The 13087-nt window shown below is 43.5% G+C and overlaps 1 protein-coding gene across 1 annotated transcript in view; it reads right to left on the bottom strand.

The window, feature by feature from the left end:
• The window catches only part of LOC108625452 (MOXD1 homolog 2-like), a gene marked incomplete at its 5' end in the record, with an annotated part of 12653 nt that extends 4317 nt beyond the window's left edge, over positions 1-8336 (bottom strand). Inside the window, 2 exons of the mRNA XM_026813980.1 lie at positions 593-676; positions 8145-8336. Coding sequence (XP_026669781.1) covers positions 593-676; positions 8145-8336 — 276 coding nt within the window. The remainder of the gene's footprint in view (positions 1-592; positions 677-8144) is intronic.
• Positions 8337-13087: the final 4751 nt, after the last annotated feature.

Below are 13087 nucleotides of genomic sequence, written 5' to 3'. Positions count from 1 at the left end.
TTTTATATAATTATTATTAAATGATTTAAAATGAGATTTTAATGATATTAGGTATAGTGAATTGGACTTGTGAAGTGGAGTGTACAGGGTGACTGGTAAGAATCGTTAATTCATGGCATGCGCTAAAGCTGGCTGTCTTTTGATAAATCAGAGATCCTTTTAACGCGCCGACGACCGTCTTTGAAGCTGCGATCGACGAGAGGTGCGAAGAATTTCAACCACGTGTTCGCCTATTGACGAGGCTTATCCCAATGAACGATAGATTTTCGAATAGAACAGCCTGTCCTCGTTCGTTAAGAAAATGCAAGGTAATCGGATTTATATTATATTATAATTACATTCTGATTCATTAAAAAATTGTAGACTCAGTGGCACGTGATAAAAAAACAATTTTTTATAATTATATAATTATGTTCTTATATATAAATTTTTAGTCAAGGAGCAGATGTAAATGTGACACTCGTGAAACATGAGTTCTGTGGAAACTGAGATGCCTGCGTCTTGGGAATCTATTCCTAGAGGGCTTAATCAAGTTTAGATGCGTAAGGTACGAAGTAAGTAGGTTACTCTTGGTACATGCAAGCTAGCTCACCTTCACGACGTGGTGTTTGTGATCAATGTTTGGCATCTTTAGAACGTGGCACCAGAACGTGTCTTGTCCCTTGGTTAACCGAACCTGCAAAGTAATCCAAAGACCCATGGTTAAACATAACTTCTTCAGTTAACTATACCGAGATATTCAGGACTCAAAGTCCTCACATTATATCAATATTAATTATTTGATCTAATAAAATAATATAGCATAATTAATAATTTAATGAAATTCCAGTTTTAGTGGAAGGTCAAATATTTGTTATTTAATTTATAATAATAATTATAATAGTAACATTTTTCATACTCTTCAATAAGTAATTAGATAAAACCTGCAGCCTAATAATTATCAGCATATAGTAAAATTGTCAGGAAATATTAGAAATGGACTCCATTTCTGAGGATTCCATTAGAACTGTATGTATAAATATATAGAACACGTTAACAACTATTTATACATACAAAGCTATCTTGATTTTGTGAAGTGATAAGCGGAGAGGAGGGAGTTGGGGGGGATTAGGGAGGAAAGGTCGGGGTAACGGGTGGTGGATTGAAATTGAATGAACTTTGATGTTCTGAATCATGCTGTATACACTCTCGAAACTTCTGGGATACTAACTGTGTGCGGAGTCCAGTCGTCGAACAACACGAATGGAAACTCATCCGTCGAAACTTCCCCGAGACGATATGGATCTATCTACATCCGTTAACGGGCTATTTAGTGGAGTACACGTTTACCGTCGGACTGTCAACTGTCCTCGGTTATCACGAAATTAATTTAGGAAAACTGTCCACGACCAACTGATATTTACAGGACAGGTACATTAATTTTTCCTTCATGTATTGCAAATAATTCAGTCCTCTTTCCATGTGACACCCATCAACAGGTATGTTAAATTTATTGATGATGGACTCTAAGATTGGTAATCTGGTTAAGGATTGTCAAGTAAAAATGGCGACATGTGTCTCTGAAGGTCTTAATTTGACCTCAACTCCAATGTCAAAAAGATTGCAATATGAATCTTTAAAATCTGTCACTCTTTTCCTTTTTTGGACATTTAAATGACGTACTCTCATGAAGACTATCTATTGACGAACCGAGTCTGCGTGAAATCCGTATTTACCCCAGGAGACGATTGTTCCCGGTCGCCGCAATTCCGCCGAAAATCCGCAATAATAAACGGAACGTAGATAATGGCATGCAAATGGAGAAAAAACGAGGGGACCCGAGGGTGGAAGAAGGTGGTGCGTCTAAATTGAGAGGAGCTAGGGTGCGAAAGCTACGCAAGGGCCGCAGGCGTTTCGACGTCTATCCTCAGCGACAGTGAAGTTTCCTTCCCTTTTCGAACGTGCCTGAAAAAAGGGTATCGCTGCTGTCTGGTCGACGAAGCCACCGTTGAATGCGAACCCGTTCCTAACAAGCCCCACCTCTCGCTTTGTGCCCGCAGACATTCATATTCATCGCGCGACGCGATACAAAAGTTATTCGAAAGTTTCGCCCGTGCGTAGTTACCGGCGAACAAGTAGCATTCGTATAAGAAAGATGTAAGAGAGGGGAGGGAAGAGGTTTTGGGGGAGAGGAGAGGAGAGGAGAGACGGTGCCGGTAGCGAGATAAGCGCGCCGGCAACTTTAATGTCTCAGCCATCCGGTTGTCCTTAACGAACAAGATACTCTCTGTCCCTCTCTCCCTCTCTCTCTCTCTCTTTCTCTCTTTGTCTCTCTACGTTGGGATAATTAAAACTGTGATGCTTTATGATCGCCAACTTCCACAATGCGTGCTGGAATGATCAGCAGTCGGAATTAACTTTGCCAGATGTTAAGGAATTGTAATTACGACAGGAAATAGCAAAAATTGTTTGAACCAAAGGAAAATGTAGGGAAAAAGAGTCTAATCAGAATTTAGTTGGTTTTATGATTTTATGGTTCATCAGGTATGGAGATAAGACTAAAGGATTGGCAACTAATCTAATTTATTCTCAGTTTGAGAATTGAGAACTGAGATAAATTCCAGCCTAAATATTCTTATTAAGCAAAATAAAAAAAAAACTAGGAAACGGTGCGAGCCTGCTTGGGAACAGAAATGACTGAATGATTGAATTTCAGTTGATAATTTGTTACACGACGAGCGAGGCGTGCCAGATTCGATATGAATTGTAAACAGGGCAGATGAAATTAGCGTTCGGCCGACTCCGCGTAATTCCAATTTATTATTTGATCCCCGCCGTTCCCCGGTAATGCCGTCGCCCATTGTTTCCCGTAGCAGTCGTCCGGATTCAATCGTTGGATAAAAATTGAAACGGCAATTTATCGGCCAGTCTGGTGATACGACGGTGCGACTGAAAATTCTCCGACGGCCATGGGTGCATCGAGTTTTCCCGATCGCACGTGAAAAGACACTGGAGCGTAAGCTGGCTGATAACTTCCATGTATATATTTGTACAACGGCTGCCATCGCCTCCTGTTCGCGGCTCCATTCACGTTGTTTTGTACGAAACGTCGAAAGAGTCTGTCTTTCCACTTCATTATTCACGATAATAATAATAATCCTCGTCGAACCCCAGGCCAAAATATTAAATCTACGAACTAGAATCTACAATATGTGTATTCTAGGGTCTAAGTACTAGGTTAGATTAGGTTAGGTTAGGTCGCATTAGGACAGCTGCGTTATTTATAGAGGAAGCCATTTTTACTTGCAGGATTAAATTCATGTTTGCCAAACAGAGAATAATCTAACAATCATCTCCTTCAGCCATGATAGTTTAATTAAAGAAACTTGGAATGGTGTGGTTATAGGAGAGTCTGAGATGACCACTGTTCGTGGAACGTCCTGTCTAGAAATGGAATGTATTATGCATAACAATAATTCTTCTAAGCAATACGTAGAATCTATAGATAGGAATGGAAACTGGGTTGATTTTTATAGAACCGGCACTTCTGCGTCGAAGCCAACTTCCAAACCCGATATCGTCTATCTCTGATACCTTGATATCTTCACTGCGAAAGATAGATATCCACTTTTGAATAAAGTAACGTTTCAGTATTCAAGGGGATTCCTCAAATAATACATCTCTGTCTGATCGCAACTTTTTTTCTCTCTATCCACCACGCGTCTAACACTCGAACTGTTCTATCGTCTGAGCTTAAGTAAGGAATATTACTTATTTTATGCGCATATTCAAATGAACGCTGTCAGGATTTATTGAACGAATGATGAAGCCTTCGTCTTCTATTTTAAAGAATTAGAATCTACAATTATAGGCATTCTGATGAGGTTGCCAAATGGAGTTGAGATTGGGTTTGGACTCATCTAGGTCTGAGATTATCAAATGGAGTCAATGAGTTGGACTTGGATCATTTTTAATAAAATTGACGACAATTTCTTATTGACTCATCCTGTGTATAAAAAAGAACGATCATCTTATTTTATGTGAATCCGCCAGAAGGTAGCGATGCCATTTTTCTAGATAGACATTTCTCAGTTTTATGGCCGCTGAAGGGGAAGAATCGTGAACGGCGAGCCCGGGGCGGTCCGGTATATTCGACCGCAAAACAATAAACGCAATGGTCCTGTTCCCGGTAATCTTGACATCGATAATTTCGCAGGAGCGCGTGGGAGAATCCACGCTGGCTGAGCTTAGGGCGATCGGGTCCGGGCCGCGCGAAAAAAGAATCGCAATTTTCTCTGGGGATCTGCACACCCCGCGGCTGCAACTCGAGACCCCTCGCAACAGACTTCCCTTCCCTGCGTCATTCCCGGAATAAATGTGGCTTCGATCCGCGACTTTTTCATCCGCACAACCCTTCGCCCTCGACCTTCCATCAAATATTCCTGTCCGAGATTAAATTCTCGAACCACGTGGAAGCCTGACCTTTCACAACTCAAAGCGTCAGGTTGTCTAACCTTTGGGACTTGAGACGGGGTCAGGACATTTTCAAGCAAAAGTTATTAACCATAACTTATGATATAATTACACAAAAAAATCCTCATTGCAACCTTTTGGACTTTGGAGTTGAGATAAAATTGAAGATTGTAGATTTATAAAAGGGACGCGATTAAAATGTAGCATTAAACTGTAAGAAGAGGTACGATTCACGGCACGTTTTCTTTGCAACGCGCTTTTCTTGGAATGATGATAATTATCGTCAGAGTATGCAGTATCGTACGACGCGGACGACGAGAGGCTCGAAGAACGTAAAAACATGTTCTATGCTGCTGTTCATATTTCGCCCTATTCCGTTCCCTCGCGGCGCCAACTTTTTCCTACGCCCAGTCGCTCTTCATAAATAACTAATACCGCGTCGCGAGCCCCTACGAAATCGGATACGACTGGTAAAAGAAGAATTCGAACGTCAAAGGCACCCGTTGAAAAGTGAAAAGACACAGGAGCTACTGAAGAAGCTGAGACGAAACAGAGATTCAAAGCAGAACAAGAAACGAGATGAACAATGTAACAATTGTCACAATTGTGACATTCGCTGTGACGATTGTAACAATCATTGTAACAATTTTAACGAATCATTGTGACAATTGTGACAATCATTGTAACAATTTTAACGAATCATTGTGACAATTGTGACGATCACTGTAATAATTGTAACAAACATTGCGACGATTGTGACGATCATTGTGACAATTGTGACAAATCATTGTGATAATTGTGACAAGTCATTGTAACAATTGTAACAATCATTGTAACAATCATTGTAACAATTTCGTAACGAAATCTCGACGACAATTGATTCGCATAATTTACTGGATTACAAGCACTATAGTTTATTAGCCCGAACTTTTTTGACGGACTTCCGGTATTTATTCTAAAAGTTACGACGGGGGAGAGGGGAGGATGTGGGAAACGTAGGTATAAACTATAGGCAAGCAGCAGCATCCCGGCAGTGGAATTAGCATTGTCCGATGGGGCGATAGCGTCGAGCCGTAATCTACGACCCGGCGACGCTAATGAACGAATAGTTTTTGCCGGATGTGACCCGGTTAAGATTTATGCCGTCATAAATTCGGGGAACAATGCACCGCGGCTTGGATCCGATAAAAATCCATTCGTACCGCGGCGAACGTTAAACGCGTTCGAGCATTCATCTCACGCGCGACCGAACGCCGAACGGACCGGCGCTCGCTCGCCCACGCTCTCTCACTCTCGTTTTCGGGCCGGGTCGCACGAAACTACCGCGAAACAAGAGCGTGACTCAGTCCGATCGACGAAACACGATACACAGAAGAAAACGAATCCATAGATAACGGCGCCCAACAGATTGTGGATGAACCATCGAAGAACGAAATTAGGAACGAGTTAGGAACACCCTCCACAAGGTTCAGTGGACACGATGAAGCATTGAGATGCGCAGAACAATAAAAAACTGAACTGTGTCCAGTCCTAGATCCTCAGAAACACGAGTACAGTGCCTTCAGTCTTAAAATCGACTCTTCATTATTCAGAAATGCAATTAATTTTTCATACTACTTAGATTATGAAGAAAATTGATACACGGGACAGCCTATTGGAGTAAGTATAGCTAAATTCATACAAAACAAGAAAAACCATTCTGTTGGGTTTGAGCATAGCTTCATTGGATGTTGAAGCTCGCGTATGCAAACGTCGAGGACGGGCCGATGATGTGCGAAACCGGCGCGGTGAATCGCGTGGGCGTGAAATGATGGTGTAACGCGATCCATTGCGTGGCGGATACACCATAACATGATTATACGCGGACGAGGTGGGAGGTGAGGGGTAGGACACGGTGCGAACGGAACGCGTCTTATGTGCATATAATGATAGAGTGTGGCCAGCGTAGGTGGTAATAATGTAATTGATAGGTATACGCCGGATTTTGGGTGTTACCTGCGGAATTAACAGCAGGGGGATCGGGCGGGAGGGGCGAGAGTCCCGCGTGCCCGAACGGCGTCACCCACGCGAACGCCGCCGATCCAATTAGGCTAGTTGTAAACCGTGACGAGAGCTTTAATATTCATCGGTTGGCCAAGTTCCCCGGGAAAGACGATTACGCGTTTTAATTATAGGGAGGAGAAAGTAGTATCGCGATCGACGTTGAAACTATGGACACTTTCGCCTAACCGGGGTTTACTTTGGTAGCCGCGCGGAATGAATCACGGCGGTTCCGATTGGAGCCGACGCGACGCCGTCGAACTTCGATAATGTCTTTCGAGTTATTAGTCGCGTACCGACGTTATCAAAATTTAATTGTAATTGAACGTCGAAAGTTCTACGGTGTCACGTCGCACGGATAGGCGAGTTATTATGCTTCGGAGGCACATTCTTCACGTGCAACTCTGCGCTGCCTTCGTCCTCACGGTCGATTGTTGTAAAATTCAATTTCTTGTTACACGGGTTTATTAAATTTTAGGCAATTATAAAAGCAAGTCTGTAGAACATGTAAATTATGCAGATTTTATAATTAATTAGGCGTTGAAATAGAGACTCAAAGTAAGACAAGAAGAAAAGAGATGGGTGATCATTGTAACATTTGTGACAATCATTGTAGCAATTGTGACAATCATTGTAGCAATTGTGACAATCATTGTAGCAATTGTGACAATCATTGTAGCAATTGTGACAATCATTGTAGCAATTGTGACAATCATTGTAGCAATTGTGACAATCATTGTAGCAATTGTGACAATCATTGTAGCAATTGTGACAATCATTGTAGCAATTGTGACAATCATTGTAGCAATTGTGACAATCATTGTAGCAATTGTGACAATCATTGTAGCAATTGTGACAATCATTGTAGCAATTGTGACAATCATTGTAGCAATTGTGACAATCATTGTAGCAATTGTGACAATCATTGTAGCAATTGTGACAATCATTGTAGCAATTGTGACAATCATTGTAGCAATTGTGACAATCATTGTAGCAATTGTGACAATCATTGTAGCAATTGTGACAATCATTGTAGCAATTGTGACAATCATTGTAGCAATTGTGACAATCATTGTAGCAATTGTGACAATCATTGTAGCAATTGTGACAATCATTGTAGCAATTGTGACAATCATTGTAGCAATTGTGACAATCATTGTAGCAATTGTGACAATCATTGTAGCAATTGTGACAATCATTGTAGCAATTGTGACAATCATTGTAGCAATTGTGACAATCATTGTAGCAATTGTGACAATCATTGTAGCAATTGTGACAATCATTGTAGCAATTGTGACAATCATTGTAACAATTCGTAACAATTTATATTCTGATCTAATCAATAACCACTATAGTTAATTAGCCTGAACTTTGACTTCCAGTATCCATTTTAAACTATGCACATCAAAAAGCATAGCATAATTTATTCGTTAATTTTTCGACGTTCAATCACTGCCTTTTATCAGCAACTATTAACGACACTGTATAAAAAAAATATTCCTTAGTTTGCTAGGACTGTGCCATTATTTACATCAACCAGACAGTAATATTCTATGGTTTCATATTCTTGTTCAAATCCGGTACAAAGGTAGCTGAAAATGAAAACGTGACGGATCGATGGAGCCTCGGGGGCATTGATAAATGACCGATACCTGGTTCAACACGTCCCAGGTCTGCAACGGGGGTTCTGCTTGCTGGCTGCGTGGATTCGGCCTGGGCTGAGCGTCCCTCTGCACGAGATAAAGCGGCCTGGACCCCCTAACGGCGTCGTGGTCCGGTAGTATCCCAGCCGCGGACACCGGCTCCTCCACGTGATATTGCCAGACCACTTGCATCGTGTCGTTCTGGAACACAAAAGGGTGGTATACGATTTAGAAAAGTTTCGGTCCGGGTCAGAGCGACGGCGGCACGGCCGCCCCTTCAGTTTTGTTATCGAAAAATATCGATAAGGACGGCTTACGGTGGCACAAAGGCTCCCGTCTTTTATACCCGGCTTGCTATAAAATTCGAAGCCTTCGGGTTACTCGCTAGGAGGACCAGGAGGCGGAGGGGGCAGGTTGCCGGGTGGTTAAGGACACAAAGCAGAAGGAGAGGGTGGAAACTCCCTAGCGTTCAAATTCCGCAGGAATATCCTCAGACTCCACGGTGAGCCACTCGACCGAGAATTTTTAATTTAACCCTTTTTATTTCGCGATATAACCCGCCTCTGGCCAAATCGCATATTGCAGTTCAGAGCACAAACGGGGGTAAAGGGAACGTTACACCGTGTCGTATCAAAGACAGCGCTGCGTGAGCTCAAATTGATATGTATATTGATTCTATATGTACATATATATTTATTTATATACCTCCAGATTTGTCAGGATTAGACTTGACCAACCTGGAACTCTGACAAGCAACGAATCGATTAGCATAATCGATGTAAATCAAGAAAGCAACATGTCGGGCAAATGGTAATTAGTAGAAACCGTTCTGGGATGGCGAGCAACGAAAATTTGTAACCGGGCAAATTCCGCGGGACGGGATTACTTAACCCCAGGGTTTAGAACGACGTTTAATAAATACGGGGTCGAGGAGAGCGTGTCCGCTTTATTCACGTGACGCGGCACGGGATATTTCCCACGTGAACGAGGAGCGAGCAATCAATCCGGGAGCATTTTCATCTGGCACCGAAAGTTTTGCGCGCAGACATGCCTCGGGGATCAATCTCGTCGTGCGCCGCCGATAATCTCTGCCCCTGTGTCGTGCACCCGCTACCGCATCCGATACACCCTCCGCCAAGGAAGGGGTGCGACCACCCCGGGACACGTACAATCCACCTCACAAGTCTTACCGGTTCAATGAAATATATTCGTTGAATTCAAGAATTGTCAATTGCCAAGAACAGAAGAAATTGTTATAATTGTTAATAATCAATTAAATTTAGATCGAATTTGTTGGAATAATTTTATCGATTTATTATAAAATTCGAAATAATTGTCGGGAGACTTATGAAGGGGGGTGTACCACGGGCGCGTGGCCGGTGTGCACACAATACCGGCAATGGTATTCCTATCGACACCGGTGGCGGTCGACCTCGAAACACGTATATCGATCGGTGTTATGTGCCGAACGTGCCGGCCCGCGACCACTCACAATTTCGAACAATCACGGTTGATTGGAGCATTGGCCAGATGCAGTCTCGTTAATGTTTCATTCGGGCCGGGGGAGACCGTTATCAGCTGCCTTCTAAACTAATTACACCGATGAGATTTGTCGCCCGGATCCACCGGTCCCACCCCCGCAGCCCGTCCCCGGTTAGAAACACAGTTGATTAGTTTTTAACCCTTAACAATCGCACCTCTATAGACATTTATCGACTCAGCTACGTTCCAGCAATTTTTAAGCAAACCATATTCCAGCAATTTTGAATAAAAAATATTCCAGCAATCTACATATTATTTATTTAACATTCGCTGAATCTGATGAATATTCCCAAACAGTGAAGAGGTACTAAGAAAGGACAAAGATTGCTTATCAAAAGGATTCCATGAAGCTGATAATGCCATTACTGCTATTCACCCCTAATAATTTATTTCATACCATTTAAGTCGTCTCGTATCTCGCAAGCTAGTTTTCGACCAGGTGACCCTTCAGCAATTCTGCTGGGCGAGATTCTTGTCAAGGGACGTAATAATATAATACGTCGAGTACACGATGGGAACACGATTCGACGGTGTTCCGACTCACGTTTCGTCCGCGGTGTACATTCAGATTTCATACGCGATTTAATCGAAAAGGCCATAGAGGCGAACGCCGCCGCCGCTGCCGTCGGGGAACTAATTTTGCTGACCGCATAAAACCCGGCGTACACTATTTCGCGCTTGGCCCGCCGCCAGCGGCCAGGTAAATACAACGTTCCCCGTGAAGATAACGTCTCTCTCTACACGGAGATAGCTGAACGAATCCCGTCCTTAATTCCAGCGGACCGGGACATATTTATCGGCTCCACCCGCGGTCGATCTCGTGGCACCCAAACCTCCACCGGTCGAACTCGATTAATTAATTTCGCCCGTCGGTGAGTGCGGTTCCAACGACGGGGTCAGAGGTCACTGGGACGTCCAATCTCCCAAATAACTTCTTTCTGTCAAATTCAACTTGGAACAGTTTCCCGAAATTCGAGCTCGTTGGTATTCCAGTTCAAGCGAGCATCCTGAATCATCCGGTTATCGTTTGATAACGACTGATATAAAAAGCGCGGGTCCGCTTCCTTAACGGTAACGACAGCGGGCAACGAGGGTTGGAAAAAAATTCGCCTACGACGGACAGAAACGGAGGGGTAATCATTCGGTTCGAAATTCGGAAGGCTCCTCACGCTTCTGCCGTCGTCGACTTTCCTCGATTATCGCCGGCCCCGGGACGATATCGCACCTCCTCGGCGATCATCGAGAACTTCCTGTGCCTACGCTACTCTACGCTCGCGAGACAATTGGCTGCCGTTTACCCGAATTGGATAGCCCAGGCGAGTCGACCCAGATCTCCGGCAAAGATCGAACGATATCCCGGGGTTCAAGCGTAGAGAGATAGGGAGGAAATAGATATGCGAATCACGCGAGCTGTTCCTTCGATAACGTCGCCGGCGAGTGAAATCGTTCCGTCCTTGTCCCTTTTCAAGCTCCTCTTAGGAGAATTCAGAACATTCGTTACATTTATACAATTTTTCTAATGACAGGATTCTTTTTTGTGGGGTTTTTATCCACCATTTTATCCCTAATCTACACTTTCTCACTATTTCCATACTCTTTTTTCCTCTCACCCTCTCGCATTCGGCCAGGGTGCTGCCTGTGGAGCAGGGAAATCCAGTAGGAGAAATTCTACCTAGGGAAACCCGTCCCGAGATGGTTGGTGTCTTTGAATATCCATTCCCATTGTGTGTCTAAGGTCACATTTTTCGTAGGCTTAGACACCGAATTTGAACGTCCCGCACCTGCCCGCTCATCTTGTTCAGTGGGGTACGACACCTAAACGATCGAACGAAGTCTCGCAAGGTCACGACCGCAGGTCACCCATCCAAGTACTGACCACGGTCGACAGTGTTCAACTTCGACGATCGCCGAAGGTGCCAACCTGCCAATTTCCCAAAGCGTCGGTAATGACAGAATTTATAAAACGACGATAAAACGAGAATGAAGAGTCTGCGAATTCCGAAACGAGAGTAAAAATGGTGGAATAGTTTTGAACGGCGATGCGAGAAGTTGTTTGAAACAGTTTTTCAACGCCCTCGATTGTTCGTGAACTATTCCCTTATTCCGGGCTCTGCGGCGATGCTATCGCCGCTGAGAAAAGGGAAGGTTCAGCGGAATATAGGAGCACTTAGACTGGCCGTGGGGTTTTAGCCCGGTTATGGTCGAAAATTCATTTAATTCCCGGGGCGTTTCATTAAAACGCGAGATTGGATCGAAGGGTATAATACTGTTCGGAACGAGCACTGTCAATAGTCATCGCGCGGATACCGCGGAGGAAGAAACCGTCCGGGAGATTAGGGGAGAAATGGGTAGCAATTCCCGTGGACAGGAAGCAAAGGAAGGATCCCCGGTTCAAGTGGAAATATCTTTCCTTTGCTGGAAACGTTATTCTTCATTAAGAAACTTTGTTGTTCTTTGTTCTCGAAACGCAGAAATCTCTCTCTCTCTCTCTCTCTGAGCTCTCGCTGTCTCAACGTGCGCACCCCCTTCGACCTTTTTCTCTGAGCGTTTATCTTATGAGAGACCGTAGCTCGCGATTATCCCTGCAATAGTCGTTGATTCCCAGAGACGAGATCCCATTTAGAGAGTTGAACACGTCGCTGGAGATGCTCCATTGCCTCTTTCAGAACGAGATTCCAAAATAAAAGTATAATTTAATACATTTTTATCATTAGAACGACTGAGCAAGGTTATCATCCTAAATGAAAGGAAACATTCTTTCGTTCTCGAGGAAATGCTTGAAAATTCTATAGGAGGTCCATCCAGAGACATATGAGAATCCTCTTCAGGTGGAGGAAGAAACAAGTGCAAGTGAAGAAGTAATAAGATCGAAGGTCACAAGTTCGAAATTTCTATATCACAAGAAAAACTAGGCTTTTGACAAAATGGTAAAATATTGGCCAAAGGAGAATGAAGTACAGCTCGAGAAAAGAAAATTGTCTCTCCCTAGAATTATACACGAGAAGTCGATGTTGAAGGTTAATAAGATCAAAGGTCACAAGTTCGAAATTTTTGTATCAGAAGAAAAACTAGGCTTTTGACAAAATGGTAAAATATTGGCCAAAGGAGAATGAAGTACAGCTCGAGAAAAGAAAATTGTCTCTCCCTAGAATTATACACGAGAAGTCGATGTTGAAGGATCTCGAAATCTCAAAGACAGGATTCCGTGAACTTTTTTTCTAGCGAGCAATTGGGCCACGGCTCCTTGCATCCGAACGAGCGGTTAATCGCGAGAGGTTTCGCCGGCAAAGGAGACGAACGGGTGGAGGGTTAGAGGGTCGGGTGGAAGGGAAACAAACGGACTTACGCGGAACGCGGGAGCAAGGAGAGAGAGAGCGCGCTTTGACAAAAGGCTCGTTCTCGCGATCCAT

Source organism: Ceratina calcarata, unplaced genomic scaffold (genome assembly GCF_001652005.2).
Source record: "Ceratina calcarata isolate Rehan_Ccalc_2016 unplaced genomic scaffold, ASM165200v1 scaffold354, whole genome shotgun sequence".
Lineage (NCBI taxonomy): Eukaryota > Metazoa > Arthropoda > Insecta > Hymenoptera > Apidae > Ceratina > Ceratina calcarata.
The sequence above is the reverse complement of the archived record's forward strand: the minus strand, read 5'-3'. Positions and strand labels throughout refer to the sequence as shown.